Consider the following 20,483-nt stretch of genomic DNA (forward strand, 5'->3'; position numbering starts at 1 on the left):
TCCTTCTGAAGTCGATCACCATCTCCCTGGTCTTATCCACGTTCAGAATCAGGTGATTTCTTCCTGTCCACTCCACAAAGTTATCCACCAGCTCTCTGTACTCCCCCTCTTGCCCATCACTTATACACCCCACCACCGGAGTCATCAGAAAACGTCTGCAAGTGGCATGACCTGGAGTTGTATTTAAAGTCAGAGGTGTACAAGGTGAAAAGGAAAGGAGACAGCACAGTCCCCTGTGGAGCTCCTGTACTGCTCTCCACCATTCCAGACTGAACACTGCCAAGTCGGACAAACTGTGGTCTGTCTGTCAGGTAGTCAGTAATCCAGGAGGTGATGGACGAGTCCACACCCATCAACTGCAGCTTCTCTTCCAGCAGTTGTGGCTGGATGGTGTTGAATACACTGGAGAAATCAAAAAAGTCATGCTGTGATACCTGAAAGCTTCTGAGGCTGCATTTAGCTAACTCACCTGGGCTGTTTTTAAAAGATGAACTGAGTAACAAATGGAAACCAGAGTGTGCCCAACATTTTCAATCTGGTCCCTTATCTTCAGATTCAGATTAGCACAGGTTTAGCACAAGTTTAGCACAGGTTTAGCACAGGTTTAGCACAGGTTTAGCACAGGTTTATCGCTCGAGGAGAAAGAGGAGGGGGAGTGGAGAGGAGGAAGAGGAGGGGGAGTGGAGAGGAGGAAGAGGGGGAGTGGAGAGGAGGAAGAGGAGGGGGAGTGGAGAGGAAGAAGAGGAGGGGGAGTGGAGAGGAAGAAGAGGAGAGGAGGAAGAGGAGGGGGAGTGGAGAGGAAGAAGAGGAGGGGGAGTGGAGAGGAGGAAGAGGGGGAGTGGAGAGGAGGAAGAGGAGGGGGAGTGGAGAGGAGGAAGAGGAGGAGGGGGAAGCTCTTAACTAAGTGGACCAGACAATGTGTGTGCAATAATTTCAATAATCTCAGTTTGTACATGTTAATGATGAGTCCTCTATGCACACTAAAGTTTGCCATGGAGTCCCACAAGGTTCAGTGCTTGGATTATTTTTACATTATATATGTTTCCTCTGGGAAATATTATGAGGAAACACTCCATACAGTTTCATTGTTATGCAGATGATACTCAGCTTTATGTATCAATGAAGCCTGATGGCACCAATCAGTTATGTCAGCTAGAAACATGCCTTAAGGACGTTAGGACCTGGATGACCAGAAATGTTTTGCTACTTAACTCAGACAAGACTGAAGTTATTGTGCTAGGCCCTAAGAACCTCAGAGAGACTTTTTCTAGTGATTTGACTGTCCTTAATGACATCAGCCTGGCATCTAGCACCACTGTTAGGAATCTAGGAGTTCTATTTGATCAAGATATGTCTTTTAGCTCACACATCAGGCAAATTTCAAGAACAGCCTATTTTCACCTTCGTAATATATCCAAGATCAGGAATATCCTGTCGCAAAGTGATGCAGAAAAACTAGTTCATGCATTTGTTACCTCCAGATTGGATTATTGTAACTCTCTTTTGTCAGGGTGCTCTGGCAAATCTCTAAAGACTCTTCAACTAGTCCAGAATGCTGCAGCTCGTGTACTGACCAGAACCAGGAAATGGGACCACATCACTCCTGTCCTGGCTTCTCTGCACTGGCTCTCTATACAGTCTAGAATAGAATTCAAGATCCTTCTTCTCACCTACAAAGCTCTAAATGGCCAGGCACCATCTTACCTGAAGGAGCTACTAGTGCCGTACTGTCCCTCGAGAGCGTTGCGGTCCCGGAGTGCAGGCCTGCTGGTGGTACCTACAGTCTCCAAGTGTACTATGGGGGGTAAAGCCTTCAGTTATCAGGCCTACTAGTGGTACCTACAGTCTCCAAGTGTACTATGGGGCGTAAAGCCTTCAGTTATCAGGCCTACTAGTGGTACCTACAGTCTCCAAGTGTACTATGGGGGGTAAAGCCTTCAGTTATCAGGCCTACTAGTGGTACCTACAGTCTCCAAGTGTACTATGGGGGGTAAAGCCTTCAGTTATCAGGCCTACTAGTGGTACCTACAGTCTCCAAGTGTACTATGGGGGGTAAAGCCTTCAGTTATCAGGCCTACTAGTGGTACCTACAGTCTCTAAGTGTACTATGGGGGGTAAAGCCTTCAGTTATCGGGCTCCTCTCCTCTGGAACCGCCTTCCAGCCGGGGTCCGGGAGGCAGACACAGTCTGTATTTCTAAGAATAGACTTAAAACTTTCCTTTTTGATAAATCTTATAGTTAGGGCTGGTGCTGGTGTAGACCAGCTCTTAGTTATGCTGCTATAGGCTTAGACTACCGGGGGAACTGGCACCCTGAGCTCCTCTCTCTCTCTCTCTCTCTCTCTCTCTCTCTCTCTCTCTCTCTCTGCATATACAGTACATCATATTACTGCATGTATCTATCTATAAATCTCAGTCACTAACCACCTACTTTCCTGGGAGCTCTTGAGCTCTCCTAGGCTCCTCAAGATCGTCGGTTGACGGCTTGCCAGAACAACCCCCACACACACACCCCCTCCCCTCCCCACCGGATTGCTGATGGATGGTCTACCTCCCCCCACCCCCTTGCTCCCTATCCCTCTTCCTGCATCTTATCCCATCTCTCCCCCTATCCCTTTCCAAGCCCGGCGCAGTCTAGGCCTGTGAAGACTGTTTCGTCATGAGCCGGGGATCCGGCCGAAGATTTCTGCCTTTTAATAAGGCAGTTTTTTCTTACCACTGTAACTTTTGCTGCTTTGCTAAAGTGCTCATGATGGATAGGCCGGATCTTTGTAACATAGCATTGAGTAAGGTTTTTTACCTGCTTCTTGTAAAGTGTCTCGAGATAACACTTGTTATGAGTTGACGCTATACAAATAAAAATTGATTGATTGATTGATTGATTGATTGATTGATTGATTGATTGATTGATTGAATAATTCCCTCCTGAAGCCAAACCAGTTTTAAAGGAGCAGTATGTAACTGTGACCCCTAGTGTTTAAAATGGGTACTGCAGTCTAAATTCTAAACATCATAGAGAGCTGTCCCCCCCCCCCTCCTCTCTAGAGTCCATGCTCACTCAGGTCACCATGTGGTGGACTCTGAAGCTTCAGTGTTTATCCAGCTCTGCATGGGTCTGTAAACCTTTCTGTGTTCTAACCTCTCTCCATTTTTCAAAAGCATCTCCAATATTGATCCTAGTTTGAGCACGTTTCTGCTCGTGGAACTTATTAGAAACATGCAGAGGCTTTTTAGGTCGGGTACAATCACTTCTATCTGAACCACTTCTCTTCTCCCGCTTCCAAAACGGTTGTTCTTTGTAAGCAGTTTCTTTTGAAACACTTTGAAGTGGGGATTGAAAAGAAGAAGAATGTAACCGTTCTGTTGCTCAAGAGCAGGACTCAGTACGAGATCAAAGTCCAGACAGGCAAACCGGGTTAAAGGGATCAGGCAAATCCAAAAATACGAGCTGGGTCAGAAACTAGATCAAGAAATAAAGTATGAAACACAAAAACAATCAGGAAGAGGGCTATTGAGAGTAAAGTGTTTAATGTGCAGGGAGCCAATCAGGGTGAGGAGAAGCTACAGGCAGACAGGTGGGAGGGGCTAACTGATTTATACTGGACCTAATGGGAGAGCAAATCCAACACAACGTTTTCTTTAGAGGCGGCTGTGGCTTAGTGGTAGAGTCGGATGTGGCTGCAGATTGCTCATGTATAGAAACCTAAAAACAACATGTCCCCCCCCTCCAGGTGAGCGTCCTGACCACACTGGAGAGACGCTTCAACCTCCAGAGCGCCGATGTGGGCGTCATCGCCAGCAGCTTTGAAATTGGCAACCTGGCCCTCATCCTGTTCGTCAGCTATTTCGGCGCCAAGGCCCACAGGCCGCGCCTGATTGGCTGCGGAGGGATCGTCATGGCGTTGGGGGCTCTGCTGTCGGCCCTGCCGGAGTTCCTGACTCATCAATACGAGTACGAGGCCGGGGACTCGTGGCACGCCGAGGACGGCAGGGACGTCTGCTCAAACATCACGCGGTCAGAGAACAGAGACTCGGGCTTTAAATGTGGAAACAGAGCCAACACCAACATGATGTACCTGCTGCTGATTGGAGCTCAGGTCCTGCTGGGCATCGGAGCCACGCCCGTCCAGCCTCTGGGCGTGTCCTACATCGACGACCACGTGCACAGGAAGGACTCCTCGCTCTATATAGGTAAGAGCACTCATCATCTGGCTTTAGAGAAGCGTTGTTTTCTACTTCCTGTGTGACGGTTCATTTCCTGTTAGAGCTCGCTCGACAGCTGAGTCTATACTTCTATTCTACTCAAAGCGAGTCGCTGCTGAAGACGAAACCTTTATTCCTTTAGGTCAATGCTTTGTTTAATTTGTCATGTAAAAAATACATGATGCAAACATCAACATAATGAAGCTGTGTATTTCCTGCTCAGCCTGACGATAAGTAAAAATGTGCTCGACCCTGAAATGTTCTGTGTGTGTGAAAAAGCGATCAGTCCTTAATATCCGTACTTTCTAAGGTGCTTAAAGGAATTGTTCCTTTCAGTAATAGGATCAGAAATACTTTGACCACTTGTGTTTGGCGGGGGGGGGGGGGGGGGGCAGCATCACTCTTCTGTATTTACTAACTGTTTTTATGATTTTATGTTTTTATGTTTTTATGGGTTTTTTTTTTATGATTTTATGTTTTTCTGTTTTTTTTTGTTTTTTTATGTTGTTATGTTTTTTTTATGTTTTTATGTTTTTATGTGTTTTTATGTTTTTTTATGTTTTCATGTTTTCATGTTTTCATGTTTTTATGTTTTTATGTTTGTCTGATTGTGACCCTGCTAACCTGCACGGTATAAATCTGTCACTGTGTTGTGACCTCTGTCAGGGGTCACTGACACCACAGCTGACCTCTGAGATGTGCACACTCACATTAGGTGATCCGTCCCGTTGGTTTGACTCGTGTGTGGTTAGGCATAGTGATGTCATATCAGTCAATATCGATAATTATCACCATAATTGTCATTCGTTATTTCTTTCAAATGTAAAAGCTGATTTTTGCTCCTGAGTGAAAGTTGAAGAAAGCAAATTGATTATGTTTTATTCTTTATTATCAGAACATGAAGAATTATAATGAAACATTTCAGCATCCTGAGCTCAGAGCACTGAAACGCTGATAAGACAGTTTCTTACACTCACTGACCTGCTGGGGTCCACACACCATGCAGACACTCTTTATATTATTTACTATACGGTCCACACTAACGCTCCTTTATGACATTTGAACGTTGATTTCCTTCAGTGGGTTTTAACGGGTCAGATTGTTGGGGAAAGTGAGTGTTAACAGTTTTAGCTGCACTTCTCTTCGGCACAGTTTACAGAGAACTTCACTGTTTTTTATGTTGGACTGTAAAGAGTCAATATGTCTCTAAACTCAGGAAGTTAAGCGGCCTTTCTTGTCGTTTTGTCGAGGATATTTTCTCCTGCTTTGAGCCGGTAGGTTCAGCGTTTCCTTCAGCTAACGCTAATTTGGCTCCGAGCGGCCAGGTCTGAATCATAATGAGTCCAGGTGAGTCCAGGTGCTCATGTGTCAGAGAGAAAGCGTCGGTTTGGAGTTCAGGTGAAGACAAATAGAATGAAAACACATCAGACCATCACCACTTCACATAGTGGATCTGACTGAGACCTGAAGACAGAACATCAGCTGTTTAAAGGACGGTGATAATGAGAAAACAGCGTTACAGCCGTCATCTCCTGACTTGTATAAAACATGTTTTGTTATGAATGATTCACTGATATCAAAGTTAACGGATTCACTGATCTGGATCCTCACATCGTCCTTCCTGTTGATGTGTTGAAGGGGCTCCTTTAGGAGAACGTCAGTTTGTTGGGGTCCGTTTTGTGTGTTAAAGGAGTGTGTGTTTCTCTCGTGTGTGTGTGTGTGTGTGTGTGTGTTTGTTTGAGCAGCAGATGGCCACACTTACAGGACGAACCAACGTTACCACGGCAACAGTACAGAGACAGACACTGAGGCGACAGTGTGTGCCTGTCCTGTTCCTCTCGGCGCTCAGGTTAGACCTGACGCAAAATAAGATGCAAAGGTATCCTGCTGCGTTCTCACAGAAACATTCAGCTGTTTGTGTTCACACATGACGCTCAGAGTGATGAAGTTCAGGAGGTTTCTTCTAGTGTGACAGCAGCTACACGTTACTTCTCTCAGTGGACAACTTATTAAAGTATAAACAAACATTGGTCCTCTCAGTTCACACAGAAGAGAAGATGTTGAACCTTGAGAGCCTTTTTGTTTTATTCTGAAACCTTTTAATCAGCTAACATTTGTCCAGTTGCTCAGAATCTGAAGTGTCTCGTCCTCTTGTTGGCCCTGCTCGTGTTTCAGACCTCTCTGCAGTTTGTTCTCTACATGCTTTGATCTGTACAGTCTCTGCCAGCAGCACTCAGAGGAGAGGAGACAAGGAGGGAGGGAGGGAGGAGGAGGAGAGGAAGGAGAGAGGGAGGAGGAGGAGAGGAGACAAGGAGGGAGGGAGGAATGAATAGAGGAGGAGAGGAAGGAGAGTGTGAGGGAGGGAGGAAGGAGGAGGGGAGGAGACAAGGAGGGAGGGAGGAGGAGGAGAGGAAGGAGGAGCAGACAAGGAGGGAGGGAGGGAGTGAGGGAGGGAGGAGGAGAGGAAGGAGAGAGGGAGGGAGGGAGGGAGGAGAGGAGACAAGGAGGGAGGAGGAGGAGAGGAAGGAGAGAGGGAGGGAGGTTGGAGGAGGAGAGGAGACAAAGAGGGAGGGAGGGAGGGAGGAGAGGAGACAAGGAGGGAGGAGGAGGAGAGGAAGGAGAGAGGGAGGGAGGTTGGAGGAGGAGAGGAAGGAGAGAGGGAGGAGAGGAGACAAGGAGGGAGGTAGGGAGGGAGGAGAGAGGAGGGCAAACAAGGCGAGCTCAGCACCCCCCCGCCCTCCCCACCGGATTGCTGATGGACGGTCTACCTCCCCCCACCCCCTTGCTCCCTATCCCTCTTCCTGCATTTTATCCCATCTCTCCCCCTATCCCTTTCCAAGCCCGGCGCAGTCTAGGCCTGTGAAGGCTGTTTCGTCATGAGCCGGGGATCCAGCCGAAGATTTCTGCCTTTTAATAAGACAGTTTTTTCTTACCACTGTAACTTTTGCTGCTTTGCTAAAGTGCTCATGATGGATAGGCCGGATCTTTGTAACATAACAATGAGTAAGGTCTTTTACCTGCTTTTTGTAACATAACAATGAGTAAGGTCTTTTACCTGCTTTATGTAACATAACAATGAGTAAGGTCTTTTACCTGCTTTTTGTAACATAACAATGAGTAAGGTCTTTTTACCTGCTTTTTGTAACATAACAATGAGTAAGGTCTTTTACCTGCTTTTTGTAACATAACAATGAGTAAGGTATTTTACCTGCTTTTTGTAACATAACAATGAGTAAGGTATTTTACCTGCTTCTTGTAAAGTGTCTCGAGATAACACTTGTTATGAGTTGATGCTATACAAATAAAAATTGATTGATTGATTGATTGATGCTTCACCTCGAGAAGAGGAAAGAGAACATGATGTAAAGGTCCCACTGAGTCTGTTTACATGAAGGATCTCTTTTTGTGTTTGTTCATGTAAACATCGTGTAAGCCCTTATCCCGGTTTAAGAAACCAGATGTTTCTACCTGGAGAAGTGTGAAAGGAAACGTGTTCCCGTGTAAACGCCTCACGCTGCTTTCAGCAGACGACCACCTGACCAGGTGCCGCCTCAGCAGAGTGCACATCAGCAAAACAAATATGGCGGTGGCATCGAGAGCTGTTCTGTCTTTAAGCGATGAATTATTTACATATTGTAGATATTTAGACCTTTTTTAATCTGCGGTGAACAGTTTACAGGACGCTGAATCAAACAAAAGACGAGTGTTGTAAAAAATAAACATCACAGGCGCAGTGATCATAAAGCAGATATGAGTATCGATCACGTCTACAGAGAGATGAAGAACCAGGTTTCTCTGAACATGAAGATGATCAGAACCTGATCTAACTGCAGTTTTCTTTCTCTGTTTTCTGTCCCGACTCGTCGATTAGGGACTCTGTGTCATCCCTCTGACACTTACAGATAGTCCATTATTCTCTTCTCTACACCTCCCCCTCTCTCTGTTCTCCATTTTTTCACTATCCAGGCATATTGATCGCCATGGTTACCTCCTACAATGTGACTGCTGGGTCGTCTGTTGTGCCACTGTGATGCATGGAGTCTTTACAGAGTGCAGCCTGCAGCCTGTGTGCTTCACTGTGTTGTGTTTCACTGTGTTGTGTTTCACGGTGTTGTGTTTCACTGTGTTGTGTTTCACGGTGTTGTGTTTCACTGTGTTGTGTTTCACTGTGTTGTGCTTCACTGTGTTGTGTTTCACTGTGTTGTGCTTCACTGTGTTGTGTGTTGTGTTTCACTGTGTTGGGTTTCACTGTGTTGTGTTTCACTGTGTTGTGTTTCACTGTGTTGTGCTTCACTGTGTTGTGTTTCACTGTGTTGTGTTTCACGGTGTTGTGTTTCACTGTGTTGTGTTTCACTGTGTTGTGCTTCACCGTGTTGTGTTTCACTGTGTTGTGTTTCACCGTGTTGTGCTTCACCGTGTTGTGTTTCACCGTGTTGTGTTTCACTGTGTTGTGTTTCACAGTGTTGTGTTTCACGGTGTTGTGTTTCACTGTGTTGTGTTTCACTGTGTTGTGCTTCACGGTGTTGTGTTTCACGGTGTTGTGTTTCACTGTGTTGTGTTTCACGGTGTTGTGTTTCACTGTGTTGTGTTTCACGGTGTTGTGTTTCACTGTGTTGTGTTTCACTGTGTTGTGCTTCACTGTGTTGTGTTTCACTGTGTTGTGCTTCACTGTGTTGTGTGTTGTGTTTCACTGTGTTGGGTTTCACTGTGTTGTGTTTCACTGTGTTGTGTTTCACTGTGTTGTGCTTCACTGTGTTGTGTTTCACTGTGTTGTGTTTCACGGTGTTGTGTTTCACTGTGTTGTGTTTCACTGTGTTGTGCTTCACCGTGTTGTGTTTCACTGTGTTGTGTTTCACTGTGTTGTGCTTCACCGTGTTGTGTTTCACCGTGTTGTGTTTCACTGTGTTGTGTTTCACAGTGTTGTGTTTCACGGTGTTGTGTTTCACTGTGTTGTGTTTCACTGTGTTGTGCTTCACGGTGTTGTGTTTCACTGTGTTGTGTTTCACGGTGTTGTGTTTCACGGTGTTGTGTTTCACTGTGTTGTGCTTCACTGTGTTGTGCTTCACTGTGTTGTGTTTCACTGTGTTGTGTTTCACTGTGTTGTGCTTCACTGTGTTGTGTTTCACTGTGTTGTGTTTCACTGTGTTGTGATTCACTGTGTTGTGTTTCACTGTGTTGTGTTTCACTGTGTTGTGCTTCACCGTGTTGTGTTTCACTGTGTTGTGCTTCACTGTGTTGTGTGTTGTGTTTCACTGTGTTGTGTTTCACTGTGTTGTGTTTCACGGTGTTATGTTTCACTGTGTTGTGCTTCACTGTGTTGTGCTTCACTGTGTTGTGCGTCACTGTGTTGTGTTTCACTGTGTTGTGTTACACCGTGTTGTGTTTCACTGTGTTGTGCTTCACTGTGTTGTGTTTCACTGTTTTGTGCTTCACTGTGTTGTGTTTCACTGTGTTGTGCTTCACTGTGTTGTGTGTTGTGTTTCACTGTGTTGTGTTTCACTGTGTTGTGTGTTGTGTTTCACTGTGTTGTGTTTCACTGTATTGTGCTTCACTGTATTATGTTTCACTGTGTTGTGTTTCACTGTGTTGTGTGTTGTGTTTCACTGTGTTGTGTTTCACTGTGTTGTGTGTTGTGTTTCACTGTGTTGTGTGTTGTGTTTCACTGTGTTGTGTGTTGTGTTTCACTGTGTTGTGTTTCACTGTGTTGTGTTTCACGGTGTTGTGTTTCACTGTGTTGTGTTTCACGGTGTTGTGTTTCACTGTGTTGTGTTTCACTGTGTTGTGCTTCACTGTGTTGTGTTTCACTGTGTTGTGTTTCACTGTGTTGTGCTTCACTGTGTTGTGTGTTGTGTTTCACTGTGTTGTGTTTCACTGTGTTGTGTTTCACTGTGTTGTGTTTCACTGTGTTGTGTTTCACGCTGTTGTGTTTCACTGTGTTGTGTTTCACTGTGTTGTGTTTCACTGTGTTGTGCTTCACGGTGTTGTGTTTCACTGTCTTGTGTTTCACTGTGTTGTGCTTCACCGTGTTGTGTTTCACTGTGTTGTGTTTCACTGTGTTGTGCTTCACCGTGTTGTGTTTCACGGTGTTGTGTTTCACTGTGTTGTGTTTCACAGTGTTGTGTTTCACGGTGTTGTGTTTCACTGTGTTGTGTTTCACTGTGTTGTGCTTCACGGTGTTGTGTTTCACGGTGTTGTGTTTCACGGTGTTGTGTTTCACTGTGTTGTGTTTCACTGTGTTGTGCTTCACTGTGTTGTGTTTCACTGTGTTGTGTTTCACTGTGTTGTGTTTCACTGTGTTGTGTTTCACTGTGTTGTGATTCACTGTGTTGTGTTTCACTGTGTTGTGTTTCACTGTGTTGTGCTTCACCGTGTTGTGCTTCACTGTGTTGTGTGTTGTGTTTCACTGTGTTGTGTTTCACTGTGTTGTGTTTCACTGTGTTGTGCTTCACCGTGTTGTGTTTCACTGTGTTGTGTTTCACGGTGTTATGTTTCACTGTGTTGTGTGTTGTCTTTCACTGTGTTGTGCTTCACTGTGTTGTGCTTCACTGTGTTGTGCGTCACTGTGTTGTGCTTCACTGTGTTGTGCTTCACTGTGTTGTGCGTCACTGTGTTGTGTTTCACTGTGTTGTGTTACACCGTGTTGTGTTTCACCGTATTGTGCTTCACCGTGTTGTGCTTCACTGTGTTGTGTTTCACTGTGTTGTGTTACACCGTGTTGTGTTTCACCGTATTGTGCTTCACCGTGTTGTGTTTCACCGTGTTGTGTTTCACTGTGTTGTGTTTCACTGTGTTGTGTTTCACTGTGTTGTGCTTCACTGTGTTGTGTTTCACTGTGTTGTGCTTCACTGTGTTGTGTTCACTGTGTTGTGCTTCACTGTGTTGTGTGTTGTGTTTCACTGTGTTGTGTTTCACTGTGTTGTGTGTTGTGTTTCACTGTGTTGTGTTTCACTGTATTGTGCTTCACTGTATTATGTTTCACTGTGTTGTGTTTCACTGTGTTGTGTTTCACTATGTTGTTTCACTGTGTTGTGTGTTGTGTTTCACTGTGTTGTGTTTCACTGTGTTGTGTGTTGTGTTTCACTGTGTTGTGTGTTGTGTTTCACTGTGTTGTGTGTTGTGTTTCACTGTGTTGTGTTTCACTGTGTTGTGTTTCACTGTGTTGTGCTTCACTGTGTTGTGCTTCACTATGTTGTGTTTCACTGTGTTGTGTGTTGTGTTTCACTGTGTTGTGTTTCACTGTGTTGTGTGTTGTGTTTCACTGTATTGTGTGTTGTGTTTCACTGTGTTGTGTTTCACTGTGTTGTGTGTTGTGTTTCACTGTGTTGTGTTTCACTGTGTTGTGCTTCACTGTGTTGTGCTTCACCGTGTTGTGTTTCACTGTGTTGTGTTTCACGGTGTTATGTTTCACTGTGTTGTGTGTTGTCTTTCACTGTGTTGTGCTTCACTGTGTTGTGCTTCACTGTGTTGTGCGTCACTGTGTTGTGCTTCACTGTGTTGTGCTTCACTGTGTTGTGCGTCACTGTGTTGTGTTTCACTGTGTTGTGTTACACCGTGTTGTGTTTCACCGTATTGTGCTTCACCGTGTTGTGCTTCACTGTGTTGTGTTTCACTGTGTTGTGTTACACCGTGTTGTGTTTCACCGTATTGTGCTTCACCGTGTTGTGTTTCACCGTGTTGTGTTTCACTGTGTTGTGTTTCACTGTGTTGTGTTTCACTGTGTTGTGCTTCACTGTGTTGTGTTTCACTGTGTTGTGCTTCACTGTGTTGTGTTCACTGTGTTGTGCTTCACTGTGTTGTGTGTTGTGTTTCACTGTGTTGTGTTTCACTGTGTTGTGTGTTGTGTTTCACTGTGTTGTGTTTCACTGTATTGTGCTTCACTGTATTATGTTTCACTGTGTTGTGTTTCACTGTGTTGTGTTTCACTATGTTGTTTCACTGTGTTGTGTGTTGTGTTTCACTGTGTTGTGTTTCACTGTGTTGTGTGTTGTGTTTCACTGTGTTGTGTGTTGTGTTTCACTGTGTTGTGTGTTGTGTTTCACTGTGTTGTGTTTCACTGTGTTGTGTTTCACTGTGTTGTGCTTCACTGTGTTGTGCTTCACTATGTTGTGTTTCACTGTGTTGTGTGTTGTGTTTCACTGTGTTGTGTTTCACTGTGTTGTGTGTTGTGTTTCACTGTATTGTGTGTTGTGTTTCACTGTGTTGTGTTTCACTGTGTTGTGTGTTGTGTTTCACTGTGTTGTGTTTCACTGTGTTGTGCTTCACCGTGTTGTGTTTCACCGTGTTGTGTTTCACTGTGTTGTGTTTCACTGTGTTGTGTGTTGTGTTTCACTGTGTTGTGTTTCACTGTGTTGTGCTTCACTGTGTTGTGTTTCACTGTGTTGTGTTTCATTGTGTTGTGTGTTGTGTTTCACTGTGTTGTGTTTCACTGTGTTGTGCTTCACCGTGTTGTGTTTCACTGTGTTGTGTTTCACGGTGTTGTGTTTCACTGTGTTGTGTGTTGTCTTTCACTGTGTTGTGCTTCACTGTGTTGTGCTTCACTGTGTTGTGCGTCACTGTGTTGTGCTTCACTGTGTTGTGCTTCACTGTGTTGTGCGTCACTGTGTTGTGTTTCACTGTGTTGTGTTACACCGTGTTGTGTTTCACCGTATTGTGCTTCACCATGTTGTGCTTCACTGTGTTGTGTTTCACTGTGTTGTGTTTCACTGTGTTGTGTTTCACTGTGTTGTGTTTCACGGTGTTGTGTTTCACTGTGTTGTGTTTCACTGTGTTGTGCTTCACTGTGTTGTGCTTCACTGTGTTGTGATTCACTGTGTTGTGTTTCACTGTGTTGTGATTCACTGTGTTGTGTTTCACTGTGTTGTGCTTCACTGTGTTGTGTTTCACTGTGTTGTGTTTCACTGTGTTGTGATTCACTGTGTTGTGTTTCACTGTGTTGTGTTTCACTGTGTTGTGCTTCACCGTGTTGTGTTTCACTGTGTTGTGCTTCACTGTGTTGTGTGTTGTGTTTCACTGTGTTGTGTTTCACTGTGTTGTGTTTCACTGTGTTGTGCTTCACCGTGTTGTGTTTCACTGTGTTGTGTTTCACGGTGTTATGTTTCACTGTGTTGTGTGTTGTCTTTCACTGTGTTGTGCTTCACTGTGTTGTGCTTCACTGTGTTGTGCGTCACTGTGTTGTGCTTCACTGTGTTGTGCTTCACTGTGTTGTGCTTCACTATGTTGTGTTTCACGGTGTTGTGTGTTGTGTTTCACTGTGTTGTGTTTCACTGTGTTGTGTGTTGTGTTTCACTGTGTTGTGTGTTGTGTTTCACTGTGTTGTGTTTCACTGTGTTGTGCTTCACTGTGTTGTGATTCACTGTGTTGTGTTTCACTGTGTTGTGATTCACTGTGTTGTGTTTCACTGTGTTGTGCTTCACTGTGTTGTGTTTCACTGTGTTGTGTTTCACTGTGTTGTGATTCACTGTGTTGTGTTTCACTGTGTTGTGTTTCACTGTGTTGTGCTTCACCGTGTTGTGTTTCACTGTGTTGTGCTTCACTGTGTTGTGTGTTGTGTTTCACTGTGTTGTGTTTCACTGTGTTGTGTTTCACTGTGTTGTGCTTCACCGTGTTGTGTTTCACTGTGTTGTGTTTCACGGTGTTATGTTTCACTGTGTTGTGTGTTGTCTTTCACTGTGTTGTGCTTCACTGTGTTGTGCTTCACTGTGTTGTGCGTCACTGTGTTGTGCTTCACTGTGTTGTGCTTCACTGTGTTGTGCTTCACTGTGTTGTGCTTCACTATGTTGTGTTTCACTGTGTTGTGTGTTGTGTTTCACTGTGTTGTGTGTTGTGTTTCACTGTGTTGTGTGTTGTGTTTCACTGTGTTGTGTTTCACTGTGTTGTGCTTCACTGTGTTGTGCTTCACTGTGTTGTGATTCATTGTGTTGTGTTTCACTGTGTTGTGATTCACTGTGTTGTGTTTCACTGTGTTGTGCTTCACTGTGTTGTGTTTCACTGTGTTGTGTTTCACTGTGTTGTGATTCACTGTGTTGTGTTTCACTGTGTTGTGTTTCACTGTGTTGTGCTTCACCGTGTTGTGTTTCACTGTGTTGTGCTTCACTGTGTTGTGTGTTGTGTTTCACTGTGTTGTGTTTCACTGTGTTGTGTTTCACTGTGTTGTGCTTCACCGTGTTGTGTTTCACTGTGTTGTGTTTCACGGTGTTATGTTTCACTGTGTTGTGTGTTGTCTTTCACTGTGTTGTGCTTCACTGTGTTGTGCTTCACTGTGTTGTGCGTCACTGTGTTGTGCTTCACTGTGTTGTGCTTCACTGTGTTGTGCTTCACTGTGTTGTGCTTCACTATGTTGTGTTTCACTGTGTTGTGTGTTGTGTTTCACTGTGTTGTGTTTCACTGTGTTGTGTGTTGTGTTTCACTGTGTTGTGTGTTGTGTTTCACTGTGTTGTGTTTCACTGTGTTGTGTTTCACCGTGTTGTGCTTCACTGTGTTGTGTTTCACTGTGTTGTGTTTCACTGTGTTGTGTGTTGTGTTTCACTGTGTTGTGTTTCACTGTGTTGTGTTTCACTGTGTGTGTGTGTGTGTGTGTGTGTGTGTTGTGTTTCACTGTGTTGTGTGTTGTGTTTCACTGTGTTGTGTTTCACTGTGTGTGTGTGCTTCTGGTTTCACACTGTTTGAGAGTGTGACGTGTGAACACACAAGAAAACCTCCTGAATAATGCAACGTGACAGAAAAGCAGTTTGGAGATGTTTAGCAAACATCTATCCAAATACTGAAATATTAAAGCTGCAGCTCTCCACAGGCTGGACCATAGAGGGGCCACATCTACACTCCACATGTATCAATACTCAGAGCACACAACTCCCATCATGCATCTGTTCTGTGTGTGTGTTACTGTCGTGATTAATGTGAGCTGCATATCTGGAAGCTGTTAAAACTGAACAAACGCCCCATTTTCACACTCCTGAACATTTCAGGAACATTTCAGGAACATTTCAGGACAGCCTGTCCTCCTCGAGTGTCTCTTTCACATGTGACCCACAGAGGGAGATTTGGGAGGGGAAGGGCGGACCCAGCGTGGCTAATCCGGAGAAAAAGGAAAAGACCGAATGGTCCTGGCTGGTTTCAGGGTCCTGAGGGTGTGCAGTGACAGTAAATAGATCATACAGTCGGCACCTGCTAGAAATAGGTACCAGTACGCATTGGTCAAGTTTCACTACAGACCAGTAGCCTTCTTCTGAAAGTCTGGGGCCTCCTGGAGAATCATGTAGTGCGCAGTGTTTCCCACCCAGGCGGGTCGTCCAGGTTTATTTACAGTATTTCATTGATCTGCGTTTAAGAAAAAAATATCTAGTAGGTGATCAATGTGTGTCACTCTGTATCCTCAGCAGGTGACCCTAACCCCAGAAACAGAGAGATGTCCTATCCAGTCTCTGTGAATGCATCGTTTCAGCAACTAATGCAATGCTGAAACAATGCATTCAGGTGCTCCTCGGACAGTTAGATATGATGCATTCAGGTGCTCCTCAGACAGTAAGATATGATGCATTCAGGTGCTCCTCGGACAGTTAGAGATGATGCATTCAGGTGCTCCTCGGACAGTTAGATATAATACATTCAGGTGCTCCTCGGACAGTTAGACATGATGCATTCAGGTGCTCCTCGGACAGTTAGATATAATGCATTCAGGTGCTCCTCGGACAGTAAGATATGATGCATTCAGGTGCTCCTCGGACAGTTAGATATGATGCATTCAGGTGCTCCTCGGACAGTAAGATATGATGCATTCAGGTGCTCCTCGGGCAGTTAGATATGATGCATTCAGGTGCTCCTTTGACAGTTAGATATAATGCATTCAGGTGCTCCTCGGACAGTTAGATATGATGCATTCAGGTGCTCCTCAGACAGTTAGATATAATGCATTCAGGTGCTCCTCGGACAGTTAGATATGATGCATTCAGGTGCTCCTCGGACAGTTAGATATGATGCATCTACAAAACTTCAAATGACTTTTTTTGTGCGGTTGTTTGCTGCTGATGTAATTCTGCTCTTCTTTGGTTTCTCTGCGTCTTGATATGAAGCCTCTCTGGTTTTCACGGCTAAGATCAACCAGAAGAAGGTCCAATAGTGACGAGCTGAAAGGGAGCATACTCTTCTGTAGAACCCAGTCCCCCCCCCCCCGCCGTTTGTATACTGGGTCCGGACAGTAGTCCAGAGAAATGGACTCATCGCGCTGTAGCTCGCCTTAACAGTGCATGTAAAGGTTTGTTCAAGCATATTACCTCGAGGACTAAAGAGTCCGGCTGACTGTCAGACTCGGTCGTCCTGAAACTGAAATCATTTAGTCCATATCTGTTGACATGAAAGTCACGGTGTGTCAGTGGTTATTTCATGTTTTAAATCTCAGACGTTACAGTCCTGGATGGAGGAGAACAGAGCTGCTCCTGAGCTACACTTTAATGTCCTGCCAAACTGTAATTGGATTATTGATTGCTGTCTACCACTTGACTGATGTCACAGTCAAAGCCCCGCCCCCTTCTATCTGTTGCGTTGCTCACAGACGGCTGACAGGAGAGCAGCTCTGTGTCTTCTCTCATATCAACCCAGAATGCTTTGCAGTGTGCTGATGTCTCCCACAGTGTAGATGTACATCTTGATGTACGGTGCACATTCAAAAGACGCCACAGTGTATTCCTGTGTCAGTAAATATTTGTCTACACTAAAGTTAGAAGGAGCCTGATGATGACAGTTTGAGAGTCAGACTGTTTCCCTCCATCATCAACAGTCAGATGTTGTAACTGTTTCAAGGATAAACTGAGAAACCAGTTGATCCCTTATCCTCAGGTCAACATATGATTTAGTACATTTCAAATAGGGCAGAGTCAAAGCTTTCAGTCACTGTGGGAACACTGTTTTAAATGATCATTTAGCTAACGATAGCATCAGGAGCCCTGTCAGCTGAGCTGCTGTAGACGAGCAGTAGACATTAAGATATAAGATGAGTCCATATGCTGATGATGGTCTTGTGTGTTTTGAGGGTCAGAAAGAGGCATCAGTAGTTTTAGGTTATTTCATAACACTCACAGCAGCTTTAAAGTATTTATCTCTTGTTATTTCCTTCAGCGTTCTTTTAACTAACGAACGACCTGACTGAAAATCTGCAGTTAAAAACATAACGGTCTCTGCCTTTGGTTTTGACCTTTGACCTCCTGTCCATCACTCCCCATGATTCTGTAAACAGACGAGGCTGCAGGAGTGTTGCACATACATATATCTCTACATGAGTATAAAACGCAGCGAGCCCATATAACAGCACAGTAAGGAGAAGAGCAGCGTGAGCCTGGGGGGGGGGGGGGGGGGGGGGGGGGGGGCGCTCTGCAGCCGCTGGGTCAGCTTCCTGCCTCGTATCTCAGCCTCTCTTCATGGCTGTAATGCGTGTAATGAAGCGCCCAGAGAGTCCACTGCAGCAAAATGTTTGTTCTCCTGTGGAGTTATTACTCTTCCTCTGTAGGACAGCAGAGGAAGGAACGCACGCTGACTCAGCACGCCGTGTCTGTGCAGAGGTTGTTTTATATGAGCACCTTTAGGAGCAGCGACGCCAAGATACAAAGTGCCACTGATTGAACCGTGAGTCAGAGCGAGAAATTATTCATGTCCCGGCCGAGTAAGCAGGATGACCTTACCTCTGCTGCAGTCCTCACGGGGGGAGGGGGGGGGGGGGGGGGTGACATACTTCTCCTTTGATTAGATCTACCAACGTGACCTGAACCTGACCAGGGCACTACGAACGCTTAACAACAAGAACATTAAAGGTTTTATGATTTTTAGAATAAAGCTTTGAAAGTGAAGGACAACTGTGAGAGCAGAAAACTAAAGAGTAGTCATGAGAAAACAATAATGACATTTAGACCACAATGATAATAATAATAATAACAACAATAATAATAATAACAATAACAATAATAATAACAACAACAACAACAATAATAATAATAACAATGATAATAACAATAATAATAATAATAACAACAACAATAATAACAATAATAATAATAATAATAATAATAACAACAACAATAATAATAATAATAATAACAACAATAATAATAATAACAACAACAATAATAATAATAGTAATAATAACAACAACAACAATAATAATAATAATAATAATAATAATAATAACAACAATAATAATAATAGTAATAATAATAACAACAACAATAATAATAATAGTAATAATAACAACAACAATAATAATAGTAATAATAACAACAACAATAATAATAATAACAACAATAATAATAATAGTAATAATAATAACAACAACAATAATAATAATAGTAATAATAATAACAACAACAATAATAATAGTAATAATAACAACAACAATAATAATAATAACAATAATAATAATAACAATAATAATAATAACAACAACAATAATAATAATAATAACAATAATGATAATAATAAGTTTCTCTCAAGTCTGACATGTAAAACATGCTGCATTCAGGTGCTCCTTGGGCAGTTAGATATGATGCATTCAGGTACTCCTTTGACAGTGAGATATGCTGCATTCAGGTGCTCCCTTGAGAGTTAGATATGATGCATTCAGGTGCTCCACTGACAGTGAGAGATGCTGCATTCAGGTGCTCATTTGACAGTAAAACATGCTGCATTCAAGGGCTCCTTGGACAGTTAGATATGATGCATTCAGGTGCTCCTCAGACAGTTAGATATCATGCATTCAGGTACTCCTTTGACAGTTAGATATGGTGCATTCAGGTACTCCTTGGACAGTTAGATATGATGCATTCAGGTACTCCTTTGACAGTTAGATATGTTGCATTCAGGTGCTCCTCGGACAGTAAGATATGATGCATTCAGGTGCTCCTCAGACAGTAAGATATGATGCATTCAGGCACTCCTTTGACAGTTAGATATGATGCATTTAAGTGCTCCTCGGACAGTTAGATATGATGCATTCAGGTACTCCTGTGACAGTTAGATATGATGCATTCAGGTACTCCTCGGACAGTTAGATATGATGCATTCAGGTGCTCCTGTGACAGTTAGATGTGTTGCATTCAGGTACTCCTCGGACAGTTAGATATGATGCATTCAGGTACTCCTGTGACAGTTAGATATCATGCATTCAGGTGCTCCTTTGACAGTTAGATATGATGCATTCAGGTGCTCCTTGGACAGTTAGAGATGCTGCATTCAGGTGCTCCTCGGACAGTTAGATATGATGCAGTCAGGTGCTCCTTTGACAGTTAGATATGATGCATTCAGGTGCTCCTTGATCAGTTAGATATGATGCTTTCAGGTGCTCCACTGACAGTGAGATATGCTGCATTCAGGTGCTCATTTGACAGTAAAACATGTTGCATTCAAGGGCTCCTTGGACAGTTAGATATGATGCATTCAGGTGCTCCTTCGACAGTTAGATATGATGCATTCAGGTGCTCCTCGGACAGTAAGATATGATGCATTCAGGTGTTCCTCAGACAGTTAGATATCATGCATTCAGGTACTCCTTTGACAGTAAGATATGGTGCATTCAGGTACTCCTGGGACAGTTAGATATGATGCATTCAGTTACTCCTTTGACAGTCAGATATGTTGCATTCAGGTGCTCCTCGGACAGTAAGATATAATGCATTCAGGTGCTCCTCAGACAGTAAGATATGATACATTCAGGCACTCCTTTGACAGTTAGATATGATGCATTCAAGTGCTCCCCGGACAGTTAGATATGATGCATTCAGGTACTCCTGTGACAGTTAGATATGATGCATTCAGGTACTCCTCGGACAGTTAGATATGATGCATTCAGGTGCTCCTGTGACAGTTAGATGTGATGCATTCAGGTACTCCTCGGACAGTTAGATATGATGCATTCAGGTACTCCTCGGACAGTTATATATGATGCATTCAGGTGCTCCTGTGACAGTTAGATGTGATGCATTCAGGTGTTCCTGTGACAGTTAGATATGATGCATTCAGGTACTCCTTTGACAGTTAGATATGATGCATTCAGGTGCTCGTTTGACAGTTAGATATGATGCATTCAGGTGCTCCTTGGACAGTTAGATGTGCTGCGTTCAGGTGCTCCTCGGACAGTTAGATATGATGCATTCAGGTGCTCCTTGGACAGTTAGATATCATGCATTCAGGTGCTCTTTGGACAGTTAGAGATGATGCATTCAGGTGCTCCTTGGACAGTTAGAAATAATGCATTCAGGTGCTCCTTGATCAGTTAGATATGATGCTTTCAGGTGCTCTTCG

General features: G+C 43.9%; 1 protein-coding gene across 1 annotated transcript in view; it reads left to right on the top strand.

Annotated features, from left to right (window-relative positions):
- The window catches only part of LOC132984589 (solute carrier organic anion transporter family member 3A1-like), a 48,509-nt gene that overhangs the window by 6,556 nt on the left and 21,470 nt on the right, over positions 1 to 20,483 (top strand). The window contains exon 2 of the mRNA XM_061054692.1: positions 3,731 to 4,190. Coding sequence (XP_060910675.1) covers positions 3,731 to 4,190 — 460 coding nt within the window. The remainder of the gene's footprint in view (positions 1 to 3,730; positions 4,191 to 20,483) is intronic.

This window comes from Labrus mixtus, chromosome 1 (assembly GCF_963584025.1).
Source record: "Labrus mixtus chromosome 1, fLabMix1.1, whole genome shotgun sequence".
Classification (NCBI taxonomy): Eukaryota; Metazoa; Chordata; class Actinopteri; order Labriformes; family Labridae; genus Labrus; species Labrus mixtus.